Genomic DNA, 14198 nt, shown 5'->3' with positions numbered 1-14198 from the left:
TGAGCTAAGCACTTGCCATGAGACACTAGACAACCTTAGAAACGAAAATGCTAATTTGTTAGATAAGGTTGATTCTCATGTTTGTAATGTTTCAATTACCAATTCTAGAAATAATGATGATGAATTACTTGCTAGGATTGAAGAATTGAACATTTCTCTTGCTAGCCTTAGGATTGAAAATGAAAAATTGCTTGCTAAGGCTAAAGATTTTGATGTTTGCAATGCTACTATTTCTAACCTTAGGAGTGAAAACGATATATTACATGCTAAGGTTATAGAATTAAAATCTTGCAAACCCTCTACATCTATCGTTGAGCATGTATCTATTTGTACTAGATGTAGAGATGTTGATATTAATGCTATTCATGATCACATGTCTTTAATTAAACAACAAAATGATCATATAGCAAAATTAGATGCTAAAATTGCCGAGCATAACTTAGAAAATGAAAAATTTAAATTTGCTAGAAGTATGCTCTATAGTGGGAGACGCCCTGGCATCAAGGATGGCATTGGCTTCCAAAGGGGAGACAATGTCAAACTTAATACCCCTCCTAAAAGATTGTCTAACTTTGTTAAGGGCAAGGCTCCCATGCCTCAGGACAACGAGGGTTACATTTTATACCCTGCCGGTTATCCCGAGGACAAAATTAGGAGAATTCATTCTAGGAAGTCTCACTCTGGTTCTAACCATGCTTTTATGTATAAGGGTGAGACATCTAGCTCTAGGCAACCAACCCGTGCTAAGTTGCCTAAGAAGAAAAATCCTAGTGCATCAAATGATCATGACATCTCATTTAAAACTTTTGATGCATCTTATGTTTTGACTAACAAATCCGGCAAGGTAGTTGCCAAATATGTTGGGGGCAAACACAAGAGCTCCAAAACTTGTGTTTGAGTTCCCAAAGTTCTTGTTTCTAATGCCAAAGGACCCAAAACCGTTTGGGTACCTAAAGTCAAGAACTAAACTTGTTTTGTAGGTTTATGCATCCGGCGGCTCAAGTTGGATAATCGACAGCGGGTGCACAAACCACATGACGGGGGAGAAGAAGATGTTCTCCTCATATGAGAAAAACCAAGATCCCCAACGAGCTATCACATTCGGGGATGGAAATCAAGGTTTGGTCAAAGGTCTTGGTAAAATAGCTATATCTCCTGACCATTCTATTTCCAATGTTTTTCTTGTAGATTCATTAGATTACAATTTGCTTTCTGTATCTCAATTATGCAAAATGGGCTACAACTGTCTCTTTACTGATGTAGGTGTCACTGTCTTTAGAAGAAGTGATGATTCAATAGCATTTAAGGGTGTGTTAGAGGGTCAGCTATACTTAGTAGATTTTGATAGAGCTGAACTCGACACATGCTTAATTGCTAAGACTAACATGGGTTGGCTCTGGCACCGCCGACTAGCCCATGTTGGGATGAAGAATCTTCATAAGCTTCTAAAGGGAGAACACATTTTAGGACTAACAAATGTTCATTTTGAGAAAGACAGGGTTTGTAGCGCATGCCAAGCAGGAAAGCAAGTTGGTTCTCATCATCCACACAAGAACATCATGACGACCGACAGGTCGCTTGAGCTACTCCACATGGATCTATTTGGCCCGATTGCTTATATAAGCATCGGCGGGAGTAAGTATTGTCTTGTAATAGTGGATGATTATTCTCGCTTCACTTGGGTGTTCTTTTTGCAGGAAAAATCTCAAACCCAAGAAACCTTAAAGGGATTCTTGAGACGAGCTCAAAATGAGTTCGGCTTAAGGATCAAGAAAATTAGAAGCGACAACGGGACGGAGTTCAAGAACTCTCAAATCGAAGGCTTCCTTGAGGAGGAGGGCATCAAGCATGAGTTCTCTTCTCCCTACACGCCACAACAAAATGGTGTAGTGGAGAGGAAGAATCGAACTCTATTGGACATGGCAAGGACCATGCTTGATGAGTACAAGACTTCGGATCGGTTTTGGGCCGAGGCGGTCAACACCGCTTGCTACGCCATCAACCGATTATATCTACACCGAATCATCAAGAAGACATCTTATGAGCTCCTAACCGGTAAAAAGCCCAACATTTCATATTTTAGAGTCTTTGGTAGCAAATGCTTTATTCTTGTTAAAAGAGGTAGAAAATCTAAATTTGCTCCTAAGACTGTAGAAGGCTTTTTACTAGGATATGATTCAAACACAAGGGCATATAGAGTCTTTAACAAGTCCTCTGGACAAGTTGAAGTTTCTTGTGACGTTGTGTTTGATGAGACTAACGGCTCTCAAGTAGAGCAAGTTGATCTTGATGAGATAGGTAACGAAGAGGCTCCATGCATCGCACTAAGGAACATGTCCATTGGGGATGTGTGTCCTAAGGAATCTGAAGAGCCTTCAAATGCACAAGATCAACCTTCCTCCTCCACGCAAGCATCTCCACCAACTCAAATGAAGATGAGGCTCAAATTGATGAAGTAGAAGATCAAGCAAATAAGCCACCTCAAGATGACGGCAATGATCAAGGGGGAGATGCAAATAATCAAGACAAGGAGGATGAAGAACAAAGGCCGCCACACCCAAGAGTCCACCAAGCAATTCAACGAGATCACCCCGTCGACACCATCCTCGGCGACATTCATAAGGGGGTAACCACTAGATCTCGAGTTGCACATTTTTGTGAGCATTACTCTTTTGTTTCCTCTATTGAGCCACACAGGGTAGAGGAAGCACTACAAGATTCGGATTGGGTGGTGGCGATGCAAGAGGAGCTCAACAACTTCACTAGGAATGAGGTATGGCATTTAGTTCCACGTCCTAACCAAAATGTTGTAGGAACCAAATGGGTCTTCCGCAACAAGCAAGATGAGCATGGTGTGGTGACAAGGAACAAAGCTCGACTTGTGGCCAAAGGATACTCCCAAGTCGAAGGTTTGGATTTCGGTGAAACCTATGCACCCGTAGCTAGGCTTGAGTCAATTCGAATATTATTGGCCTATGCTACTTACCATGGCTTCAAGCTTTATCAAATGGACGTGAAAAGTGCCTTCCTAAATGGACCAATCAAGGAAGAGGTCTATGTTGAGCAACCTCCCGGCTTTGAAGATAGTGAGTACCCTAACCATGTTTACAAACTCTCTAAGGCGCTTTATGGGCTCAAGCAAGCCCCAAGAGCATGGTATGAATGCCTTAGGGATTTTCTCATCACTAATGAATTCAAAGTCGGAAAGGCCGATCCTACCCTATTCACTAAAACTATTGAAAATGACTTGTTTGTATGCCAAATTTATGTTGATGATATTATATTTGGGTCTACTAACAAGTCTACATGTGAAGAATTTAGTAGGATCATGACACAAAAGTTCGAGATGTCTATGATGGGGGAATTGAAGTACTTCTTGGGATTTCAAGTAAAGCAACTCCAAGAGGGCACCTTCATTAGCCAAACGAAGTATACTCAAGACATTCTAAACAAGTTTGGGATGAAGGATGTCAAGCCCATCAAGACACCCATGGGAACTAATGGGCATCTCGACCTCGACACGGGAGGTAAGTCCGTGGATCAAAAGGTATATCGGTCGATGATAGGTTCTTTGCTATATTTATGTGCATCTCGACCGGATATTATGCTTTCCGTATGCATGTGTGCAAGATTCGAAGCCGACCCTAAGGAAGCTCACCTTACGACCGTAAAACGAATCTTGAGATATTTGGCTTACACTCCTAAGTTTGGGCTTTGGTATCCTAGGGGATCCACATTTGATTTAATTGGTTATTCGGATGCCGATTGGGCGGGGTGTAAAATCAATAGGAAGAGCACATCGGGGACTTGCCAGTTCTTGGGAGGATCCTTGGTGTCTTGGGCTTCAAAGAAGCAAAATTCGGTCGCTCTTTCCACCGCCGAAGCCGAGTACATTGCCGCAGGCCATTGTTGCGTGCAATTGCTTTGGATGAGGCAAACCCTGCGGGACTACGGTTACAAATTAACCAAAGTCCCTTTGCTATGTGATAATGAGAGTGCAATCAAGATGGCGGATAATCTCGTTGAACATAGCCGCACTAAACACATAGCCATTCGGTATCACTTTTTAAGGGATCACCAACAAAAGGGAGATATCGAGATTTCTTACATTAACACTAAAGATCAATTAGCCGATATCTTTACCAAGCCTCTTGATGAACAAACTTTTAACAAACTTAGGCATGAGCTCAATATTCTTGATTCGCGCAATTTCTTTTGCTAAAATTGCACACATAGCTCATTTGTATACCTTTAATCATATCTCTTTCATATGCTATGACTAATGTGTCTTTCAAGTCTATTTCAAACCAAGTCATAGGCGTATTGAAAGGGAATTGGAGTCTTCGGCGAAGACAAAGGCTTCCACTCCGTAACTCATCCTTCGCCGTCGCTCCGTGTCACTCTCCATCTTTGGGGGAGAGAGCAAAAGGACTTCGTCTTTGGTATAATCTTAACTCATTTATTTATGACCAAAGGGGAAGAAAGTACTTTGAGGGCTCTAATGACTCCGTTTTTGGCGATTCATGCCAAAGGGGGAGAGAGTATGAGCCCAAAGCAAAAGGACCGCACCACCACCTAATTTTAAAATTGGAGATTTTCAATTGGTAAATTTCAAATTGGTATCTTATTGTGTTCAAAAGGGGAGAAAGTAGTATTTCAAAAATGATATATCAAAACCCTCTTGAACACTAAGAGGAGGATCTCATTTAGGGGGAGTTTTGTTTAGTCAAAGGAAAAGCATTTGAAACAGGGGGAGAAAATTTTAAATCTTGAAAATGCTTTACAAAATCTTATTCATTTACCTTTGACTATTTGCAAAAGAACTTTGAAAAGGATTTACAAAACAGTTTGCAAAAACAAAACATGTGGTGCAAGGGTGGTCCAAAATGTTAAAAACGAAGAAACGATCCATGCATATCTTGTAAGTATTTACATTGACTCAATTCCAAGCAACCTTTGCACTTACATTATGCAAACTAGTTCAATTATGCACTTCTATATTTGTTTTGGTTTGTGTTGGCATCAATCACCAAAAAGGGGGAGATTGAAAGGGAATTAGGCTTACACCTAGTCCCTAATTAATTTTGGTGGTTGAATTGCCCAACACAAACAATTGGACTAAATAGTTTGCTCTAGTGTATAAGTTATACAGGTGTCAAAGGTTCACAACAAGCCAATTAAAAAGACCAAAGTTGGGTTCAAATTAGAGAGCTAAAGGCATCCCGAAAGGCTCCCTAGTCTGGCGCACCGGACTGTCCGGTGGCGCACCGGACAGTGTCCGGTGCACCAGGGGACCTCGCGCAGAACTCCTCCGCCTCGGGAATTTTCAGAAGCCAGCGCGCTATAATTCACCGGACTGTCCGGTGTACACTGGACAGTGTCCGGTGCTCCAAGAAGACGCGGCTCTGGAACTTGGCAGCCTCGGGAAATCATAACGGCTGCTCCGCTATAATTCACCGGACATGTCTGGTGTACACCGGACTGTCCGGTGTAACAGCGGGGCAACGGCTACTTCGCGCCAACGGTCACCTGCAACGGCATTTAATGCGCGCCAGACCGCGCAGGCGTCAGGCACGCCCATGCTGGCGCACCGGACACTCTACAGTACATGTCTGGTGCGCCACCGGACATCGAGGCGGGCCCAGAAGATAGAACTCCAACGGTCGAATCGCAACGGCTTTGGTGACGTGGCTGGCGCACCGGACATGTTCGGTGTGCACCGGACTGTCCGGTGCACCATACGACAGACAGCCTCCACCAACGGTCATGTTTGGTGGTTGGGGCTATAAATACCCCAACCACCCCACCATTCATTGCATCCAAGTTTTCTAGCTTCCAACCACTATACAAGAGCTAGCATTCATTACAAAGCACACCAAAAGAGATCAAATCCTCTCCCAACTCCACACAAAGCTTTAGTGACTAGAGAGAGTGATTTGTAGTGTTCATTTGAGCTCTTGCGCTTGGATCGCTTCTTTTCTTTGGCATTCTTTCTTGTGATCAAACACTCACTTGTAATTGAGGCAAGAGACACCAATTGTGTGGTGGTCCTTGCGGGAAGTTTGATTCCCAAGTGATTTGAGAAGAAAAGCTCACTCGGTCTGAGGGACCGTTTGAGAGAGGGAAAGGGTTGAAAGAGACCCGGTCTTTGTGACCACCTCAACGGGGAGTAGGTTTGCGAGAACCGAACCTTGGTAAAACAAATCCTTGTGTCACACTCCTTATTTGCTCGAGATTTGTTTTGCACCCTCTCTCGCGGACTCGTTTTTGTTTCTAACGCTAACCCGGCTTGTAGTTGTGTTTATATTTGTAAATTTCAGTTTCGCCCTATTCACCCCCCCTATAGGCGACTATCAGTGTTCATTTGAGTTCTTGTCGCTTCGATTGCCTTTCTTCTTTTTCCATTCTTATTCTCAAGTGCTCTGTAAGCAAGGCAAGAGACACCAAGTGTGTGGTGGTCCTTGTAGGGTCTTAGTGACCCGTGAGATTAAGGAAGAAGGCTCACTCGGTCTAAGTGACCATTTGAGAGAGGGAAAGTGTTGAAATAGACCTGGTCTTTGTGACCTCCTCAACGGGGACTAAGTCCTTTGGAACCGAACCTCGGTAAAACAAATCACCGTGTTCACTCGCCTTATTTCTTGGTTGATTTGTTTTCCCTCTCTTTCAGACTTGAATTTAAGTCTAACGCTAACCCTCGACCTTAGTGCTTGCTTAAGTTTGTAAATTTCAGGTTTCGCCTATTCACCCCCCTCTAGGAGACTTTCAAAAACCCATAAGAGAGCTTCAGTATTACTAAAAGTCCTTGCAAACCTTATATATATATGATTTTCCATACCAAAATATTGGGTATGCACCTCGTCAATTCAGTTTAACATGGTTGTATAATCATGAATGGCTTGAATATAGTATCAAGAAGGCATCTGCATTTTGTTTTATATGCTACTTGTTCAAGAAGGGCAGTGGGTCAAATGCATTTGTTGTTGATGGATGGAATAATTGGAATACAGAACAAAGCACTTCTCAAACATAGTGGTTCTATGGCACACAATGCAGCTCAGGATAGGTACATTGGTTTTATAAATCCCAAGGTAGCAATTTATTATCACTTTGACAAGTGGACTGACGAGGATCTTTGTCTTTACAAAAAGAATTAACATATTCACTTATACGTGTCAAGTTTCTTTTGCATCAAGGATTGGCATTTTGTGGACATGATGATGTTGTTTACTTGTTCTCAATTGTTGTGTATCAAAAACAAGACAACATAGATATTAAATATTAAGGACCTTCGTCCTTCGAAGCTTTATCTTCTTTCGAATATAATGTTTCTCGGACGAAGGAGATGAAGACCGTTCATAAAGGTAATATTACAATGTAATATTATAATAGATATTTATTCCATTTGGCATGTTAGGATAATGTCATAATCTGAATCACATACAAAAGAAACATTATAAGTATTATTTTACATTAATACCTTCGGCTTGCTTGAAGGAAATAATGCAGGAATGACTTCCAATGAAAGCGTGAATAGTACGAGAGTACTGTTCATCTATTTATAGGTATGGGACGCAGCCCAAGCAGAAGTACAATTATGACCCTAATGCTTATACATTGTCATAATACATATATCAAGGGTAAATGGGTCTCTTCACTATTGATTTAGTTTCTTGTATAATCTTCAGGATCACCTTAAGCTAAAGCTCTGATTCTTGTTGAAGCTCTGTTGTATCCCTTGCGTATCTGCCATAGCTTTGGAATTTAGTCCTTCGACGTACCTATTAAGATGAATCAAAAACGGTTTCCTCCATTCTGAGGACCTTCGGCAGAGAAGGACAACCCCAATAGATGAAAGTGAAGAGTCTAGCAAAAGAGGCAAATTCATTGAATTTTTGAAGTTTCTTGCAAGAAATAGTGATTAAGTGAATAAGTATGTCTTGAACAATGCACCAGGTAATTGCACTTTGACTAGCCTAAAGATACAAAAGCAAATTATTCATTGTTGTGCCATAGAAATTATAAATAATAATTAAGGAACTTGGAGATGAGCCCTTTGCAATTTTAGTAGATGAATCTAGTGACATATCACATAAAGAACAACTAGCTCTTTGATTGTGTTATATTGATAAACTTGGAAGGCCATGTGAGCACTTCATTGGAGTAGTTCATGTAGATGATACTATCTCTTTGTCACTTAAGGAAGCAATCGAAGGTTTGCTTGTTAGTCATGGATTGAGTATGACTCGTATTAGAGGTCAAGGTTATGATGGTGCTAGCAATATGAAAGGAGATATTAAAGGGCTAAAAGCATTAATCATTCAAGAATCGCTTTGTGCTTATTATATTCATTGCTTTGCACATCAACTCCAACTAGTTATTGTATCTGTTGCCAAGGGAAATATTGACTACAAGACTTTTTTTATCAAATATCTATCTTGTTGAACATTGTTGGGGTTTCTTGCAAGCGACATGGTATGCTTCAAAATGCTAGGCTTGAGAATGTCAAGAAATCACTAGAGTGTGGTGAGCTTGAATCATGGAGTGGATTAAATCAAGAGATGGGTTTGCCTAGGCCTGGTGACACTCAGTGGGGCTCGCATTACAAAACTACATGTAGCATCATCATTATGTATTCCTCAATCCATGATGTGCTCATTGATCTTGGTGTTGATACTCCACATAAGGATGATTGGATGAAGATTCATTTTGTGCTTGGAGCATTTGAAGCCTGAGTTTGTTTTCTTTGTGCACTTAATGTATGTTATTCTTGGATACACAAATGAGCTATCTGAGTGTTTGCAGAGAAGGTATCAAGATATTCTTAATGCAATCTCACTTATTAATGTGGCAAAGAGCAGAATGCAACATTTGAGGTCTGATGGTTGGGGTAGTTTTCTAAAGAATGTCACTTCTTTTTGTATTACACATGGTGTCAAAGTTCCTGCTATGGATGGTGCTTATGTGCCTTATGGAAAATCAGCAAGGTATGCCCATGCCTGAAACCAAACAAATGATGACCATTTTAGAAGAGAAGTATACATTGGTGTCATTGATCAAATTAGTCAAGAGCTTGATAATCTAATTGATGAGATTAACATGGAGCTACTCTCTTGTATGTCAGCATTTAGTCCTTCCCACTCCTTTACTTCTTTTGATGCACATAAGGTACGTAGATTGGCTGAACTTTATCCTAATGACTTCTCCGAAAACAATTTGCTACAACTAGAATTGCAACTTGATAATTATATTGATGACATGCAACGAGATGAACAATTCCAAGGTCTAGTTGTTCTCTCAGTTAAGCTTGTTAAAACAAAGAGACACAAAGTGTAAGATATGGTGTACTTGCTTCTCAAATTGGTATTGCTTTTACCGGTGGCAACTGCGAGTGTTGAAAGGGTATTTTCTGCATTGGTTATAGTGAAATCCAAATCAAGAAATAAGCTAGGTCATACCATTTTTTATGATTGTCTACTCACATTTATTGAGCGGGATATTTTCTTCCAAGTTCATGAAAATGATGTAGTTGAGACATTCATGTCATTGAGAAAACGGAGGATCAACAAGTAATATTGTAAGTCCCTTCTATAGCTATATTTTAGAGTATTTGTATTTCATTTGAACAATTTGTATAAAGATATGTTGTCATACTATCGTTTTACCGAATTAAAATAATGTTTTACCGAATTGTAAATGAATTACCGAGTTGCATAATACTCCTTCCATCCTAAATTAAAATTCGTTTTACCTTTTTTTACTAGATTCATACAATAATTAATGTATATGTTGTATATATATGTCTAGATTCATAATCATCCATATGAATATGGATATAAAAATCTAGAGCTAAAACAGCTATTATTTTGAAAATGATGGAGTTTTTTTTTGCATCGTATGCCATGTGGCTAAATCCTAAGTCCGCCACTGACCTTACTGGGGTGAAAACGGGTTGGGTATACCCGTCGGGTACCGGATACGGATAGTGCAAATACCCGTTTTTTCGGATACGGATTCGAGTATTTTTATATCCGGGACGGATACGGGTAATACCCGGATACTGGAGCTTCGGATTCAGGTCGGATACGAAGTGAGGACTATCCGGTAAATACCCGGATAGTCGGGTCGGATACGGGTACCCGGAATTCGGGTACCCGTTTTTTCATTTCCTGTATAATAATATAGTTATAAAATCATAACTTTTACATATGAAACCGGATGAAGATAAAGTTTATATGAAAATTATAGAGCTCGAAGAGATCTATAACTTTATAGTACATCAATTTTTGTTTAAACATATCTTTAGGCCAAAATCATTGAAATAAGGTCCAAATTTATATCAAATTAATATACTTTATCATTTTTATGTGGGGGACTTAATGTTATCTCCACATGGGAACTTAAGGTTATCTTTGTAGAAGCTATTTATTAGTATTTGTAACTTATTTGCAATTTTCAATCGACGCTACATTATTTTATGGATTTAATTGTATTTTGATGATTTTCCATGACAAGAAATTAATAGATGTATAAATAGCCTCAAAAAATCATTAAGTTTTACGGAGGCATAACATATGTTCATATATAATCATAAAAATGTTTGGATCATAAGATCTATAAGATGCCCGTGTTTCTTTCATTTCACTTTCACTTATTTGTATGAGTTACATGTGAAATCACTGTAAGTATCAAGTTTCAACATAATCAATACTTTATTTTATCATTTTTATATGAGGACTTGAGTTATCTTCGTTAAAATGCTTATTAGTTTTTGTAACTTATTTGCAATTTTTGAGTGAAACTAGAATATTTTATGAATTTTTAATATTGTGGTGTTGGTTCTACAATGTCCTCGTGCTTAGTAACTTTGAATTGCATGATGTCAATTTTATCGGTTTCCTTTCCTACATTTGATCTATCATATACATGATTATGTATTGCTTAATTTATGTATTTGTTGTATGGTTGGACAATTAATATCATCGGGACGAACTACCCGACAATTATCTGGTACCTACCCGAGTAGTATCCGTTATCTGTTTCTTACCCGCCCGGATTATTACCCGGTCCTGTCCTATATCCGTCCCGAATTAACTATCTGTATCCGGTCTCGTATCCGAGAGAAATACATTAGGGTAGGATACGGGATAACCCTGTATCCGGCTATATCTGTCCCATTTTCATCCTTAGACCTTAGCTATATCTTTGCTTTAAGACATTGCATTTTGTTTTTTTTTTCTCTTTCTATATTGAACACTTGATTATTCTATATGTCCATTATTAACATTTTCTATGTTATCACTCATGCTCAATCTTGGACATGACTTGCTCGATCTCATTCACATTACTAGAGTAAATCATCAAACCACTAGTTGCCTCGAAAACTGATTTCCAATAGTAAAAAACCGGCTTTACGGAATAAAAAATAGATTTTCTTATTGAATGAACGAGAAGAATTGGAAGAGCAAAGTTGAACTGCAACGTGAAACGGCCACGTAGGAAACAGCCGTGTCTGCCTCAGGAAAAAAAGAGGAAATAGCCGTGTCGACGGAACATTCCAGAAGGCCGCCGCGCAATGTGCCAAAGCGCATCCACCCCGTACGCGTCCACTCAGCTGCCGCACGCTGAGATGCTGACCCGACCCGGCGAGTCGGCTACTCGCTGTCTCTCTCTCCCACCACAAATATTCTTCCCGCCACGATCCCTCTCATCCGGAAGAAAGGGGGGAAAAAACTCGCCTTTTTCTCTCTGCTGGTTCAAGAACGCCATGGAAAATCTCGAGCGCTCGCTGTGATTCCTGCGAATACCCAAGCCCAACCAAACCCTAGCCCGGCAGCCATTCTCTTCGTTCCCTCTTTGCTCTGCGCGCCACACCGCACGACCTCCCCGAAGCAGACGTGCCCGCTGCCCGTCCGTCCCCCGTGGCCATGGCCGCGACGTGGTCTTCGTCTTGCTGCGCCGCGACCGCGTCGAGCAGCGCTCTGCTTCGTCATGCCCGCGTCAAGAGCGCGCCTTGGGTAGCCGGTGCCAGCCGGAGTAGCTACAGGCAGCGGCGGCGGCGGCGGGAGCTGTCCATCCGCGCCACGGCCGCGGCGCCGCCGCCGCCCGTGGTCTACGCGGACGCCGGCGCCGACAACGTGGCCTCGCTGAAGATCAAGCTCCTGGTCGGTGATTATCCAGCAACTTGTGGTTATTGTTTCACATCCTAGCGTTTTTTTTTTGTTGTTGTTGGCCCGTGTGTGACTGAATTGCGAACGGATCGCTCGTGCTCTGCTTGGGTGACTTGCGCAGAGCGCGGTGTCCGGGCTGAACCGTGGCCTGGCAGCGAGCCAGGAGGACCTGGACCGCGCGGACGCGGCGGCGCGGGAGCTGGAGGCGGCGGCGGGGTGCCCCGTCGACCTCAGCAGGGACCTCGATAAGCTGCAGGGCCGGTGGCGGCTGCTGTACAGCAGCGCGTTCTCTTCGCGGACGCTCGGCGGCAGCCGCCCTGGCCCGCCCACCGGCCGCCTCCTCCCCATCACGCTCGGCCAGGTGTTCCAGCGGATCGACGTGGTGAGCCGCGACTTCGACAACATCGTGGAGCTGGAGCTCGGCGCGCCGTGGCCTCTGCCGCCGCTCGAGGCCACGGCGACGCTGGCGCACAAGTTCGAGATCATCGGTGAGTCCACTGTCCACCAGTCCTGCCCTCCTCTGCCACCCATCCCATCCCAACTCTGATGGCGGACGGACATTGCAGGGACCTCGGGCATCAAGATCACGTTCGAGAAGACGACGGTGAAGACCAAGGGCAACCTGTCGCAGCTTCCTCCGCTGGAGGTGCCCCGCATCCCGGACAACCTCCGGCCGCCGTCCAACACCGGGAGCGGCGAGTTCGAGGTGACCTACCTCGACGACGACACGCGCGTCACCCGCGGGGACAGGGGGGAGCTCAGGGTGTTTGTCATCGCGTGACCTGATCGCGCTTGCGGCGCCGTTCTGCTGGTCCGTGAGATTGCCATCCTTCTTCCTCCCTGTTGCTCCAGTAGATTTGTTGGTTTCTTCGTCTGACCAATGTATACCGTTCTGTTCTTCCGTGAACTGAATCTGCGATTAACTTAGTAACTATCTTGTGTGGTTTACATGCTTGCTCCGTCCTTATTTACTTTGTTAATTTATAATTTGAACTGATTGCCTTGCAAATTGCACCTCTAAGAAACAGGGAAGGTAGCGGAGCTGATTGGTATTTTTTTTGCTTACCCCTTTCATCTCAGTTTTGATGATAATATTTTATTTATCCTCTTTCATCTTACATTTCGGTCTTCCATGAATTGATTCTAGGATATTAACTGATATTATAATGTAAAATTTGTAGAAAGTTAGATGCATAGAACTGGAAAATTGCAAACCAAAACCGGTCTTAACTAAGCCAATCTTATTAGTTTTGAACGTTAAAAAACCAAAAATATAATAAAAGGGGCATTCCGAGAATCGAACTCGGGACCTCTTGCACCCAAAGCAAGAATCATACCACTAGACCAAATGCCCTGTTTGGAACTTTGTTGATTTATATTGAATAAACACGGTACGAAATTGTTTGGAACTTCTAAAAGACTTGTATCACCGTACCAAATGACTGTTCATTTGTTGGGATTGCTATAGATTTTTTTAAGTGGTGGATTATATAGTAACAAAAACTAATGTAATGCATTTGTATGGACAGAAACGACTGTTGGGTTAAGCTTCCTGTGCAATCACTGTATAACAAACTACCAAAAGTCATGGTTTTTTTAAATTATATATCTCTACTATATAAAAAGCACTAGTTTCTACGGTTTTTTACCGTCGTCTTGTTCTCCCACATTTAAATGGTTAAAAAGCTAAATTTATGCACAAAGGTGGATTCGAACTATGGTTATTAGTTGCAAACCCGTATTCACACTGATCCAACCAACGCAACACATATGTTTTGCCGTTTATATTCTATATTCAAACATAAATGGTTTTATATTTATCCTCAAGTATAAATAAAACTGTAGCAACTTACAAGCACTTTGCTAGATATGTACTTCACTATTTACTCTACTAATATATTAGATTTGAACTTTTATTTTATCTTATGTGAAGAAATAAAAAAAGAATTTTATTATTTATTAGGTATAATTTTCTTATATCTCTTCATATAGTATGAACCAGAATATGAAATTGAATATATTGGTAGAATA

The 14198-nt window shown here is 41.6% G+C and overlaps 1 protein-coding gene and 1 non-coding gene across 2 annotated transcripts; one reads left to right on the top strand and one right to left on the bottom strand.

Moving 5' to 3' along the window:
• Positions 1-11783: 11783 nt before the first annotated feature.
• On the top strand, positions 11784-13173 carry LOC100383635 (harpin binding protein 1). The gene is made up of 3 exons (NM_001176283.1): positions 11784-12161; positions 12289-12655; positions 12734-13173. Exons 1-3 carry the CDS (start codon positions 11925-11927, stop codon positions 12946-12948), a joined length of 819 nt encoding a protein of 272 aa, NP_001169754.1. The 5' UTR covers positions 11784-11924; the 3' UTR covers positions 12949-13173.
• Positions 13174-13449: 276 nt separating this feature from the next.
• Positions 13450-13521, bottom strand: TRNAP-UGG (transfer RNA proline (anticodon UGG)). Its single transcript has one exon. It is a non-coding gene; the product is annotated as a tRNA-Pro (tRNA).
• Positions 13522-14198: the final 677 nt, after the last annotated feature.

The sequence above is a fragment of the Zea mays genome, chromosome 2, assembly GCF_902167145.1.
Source record: "Zea mays cultivar B73 chromosome 2, Zm-B73-REFERENCE-NAM-5.0, whole genome shotgun sequence".
NCBI lineage: Eukaryota > Viridiplantae > Streptophyta > Magnoliopsida > Poales > Poaceae > Zea > Zea mays.
The sequence above is the reverse complement of the archived record's forward strand: the minus strand, read 5'-3'. Positions and strand labels throughout refer to the sequence as shown.

What these genes read in the sequence shown, in the direction of transcription:
- LOC100383635 (NM_001176283.1), top strand. Translation starts at nt 11,925, where the DNA reads ATGGCCGCGACGTGGTCTTCGTCTTGCTGCGCCGCGACCGCGTCGAGC. An exon ending in CGCTGAAGATCAAGCTCCTG is followed by an intron (nt 12,162 to 12,288) that starts GTCGGTGATTAT and finishes TGACTTGCGCAG; the next exon opens with AGCGCGGTGTCCGGGCTGAA. An exon ending in GCACAAGTTCGAGATCATCG is followed by an intron (nt 12,656 to 12,733) that starts GTGAGTCCACTG and finishes CGGACATTGCAG; the next exon opens with GGACCTCGGGCATCAAGATC.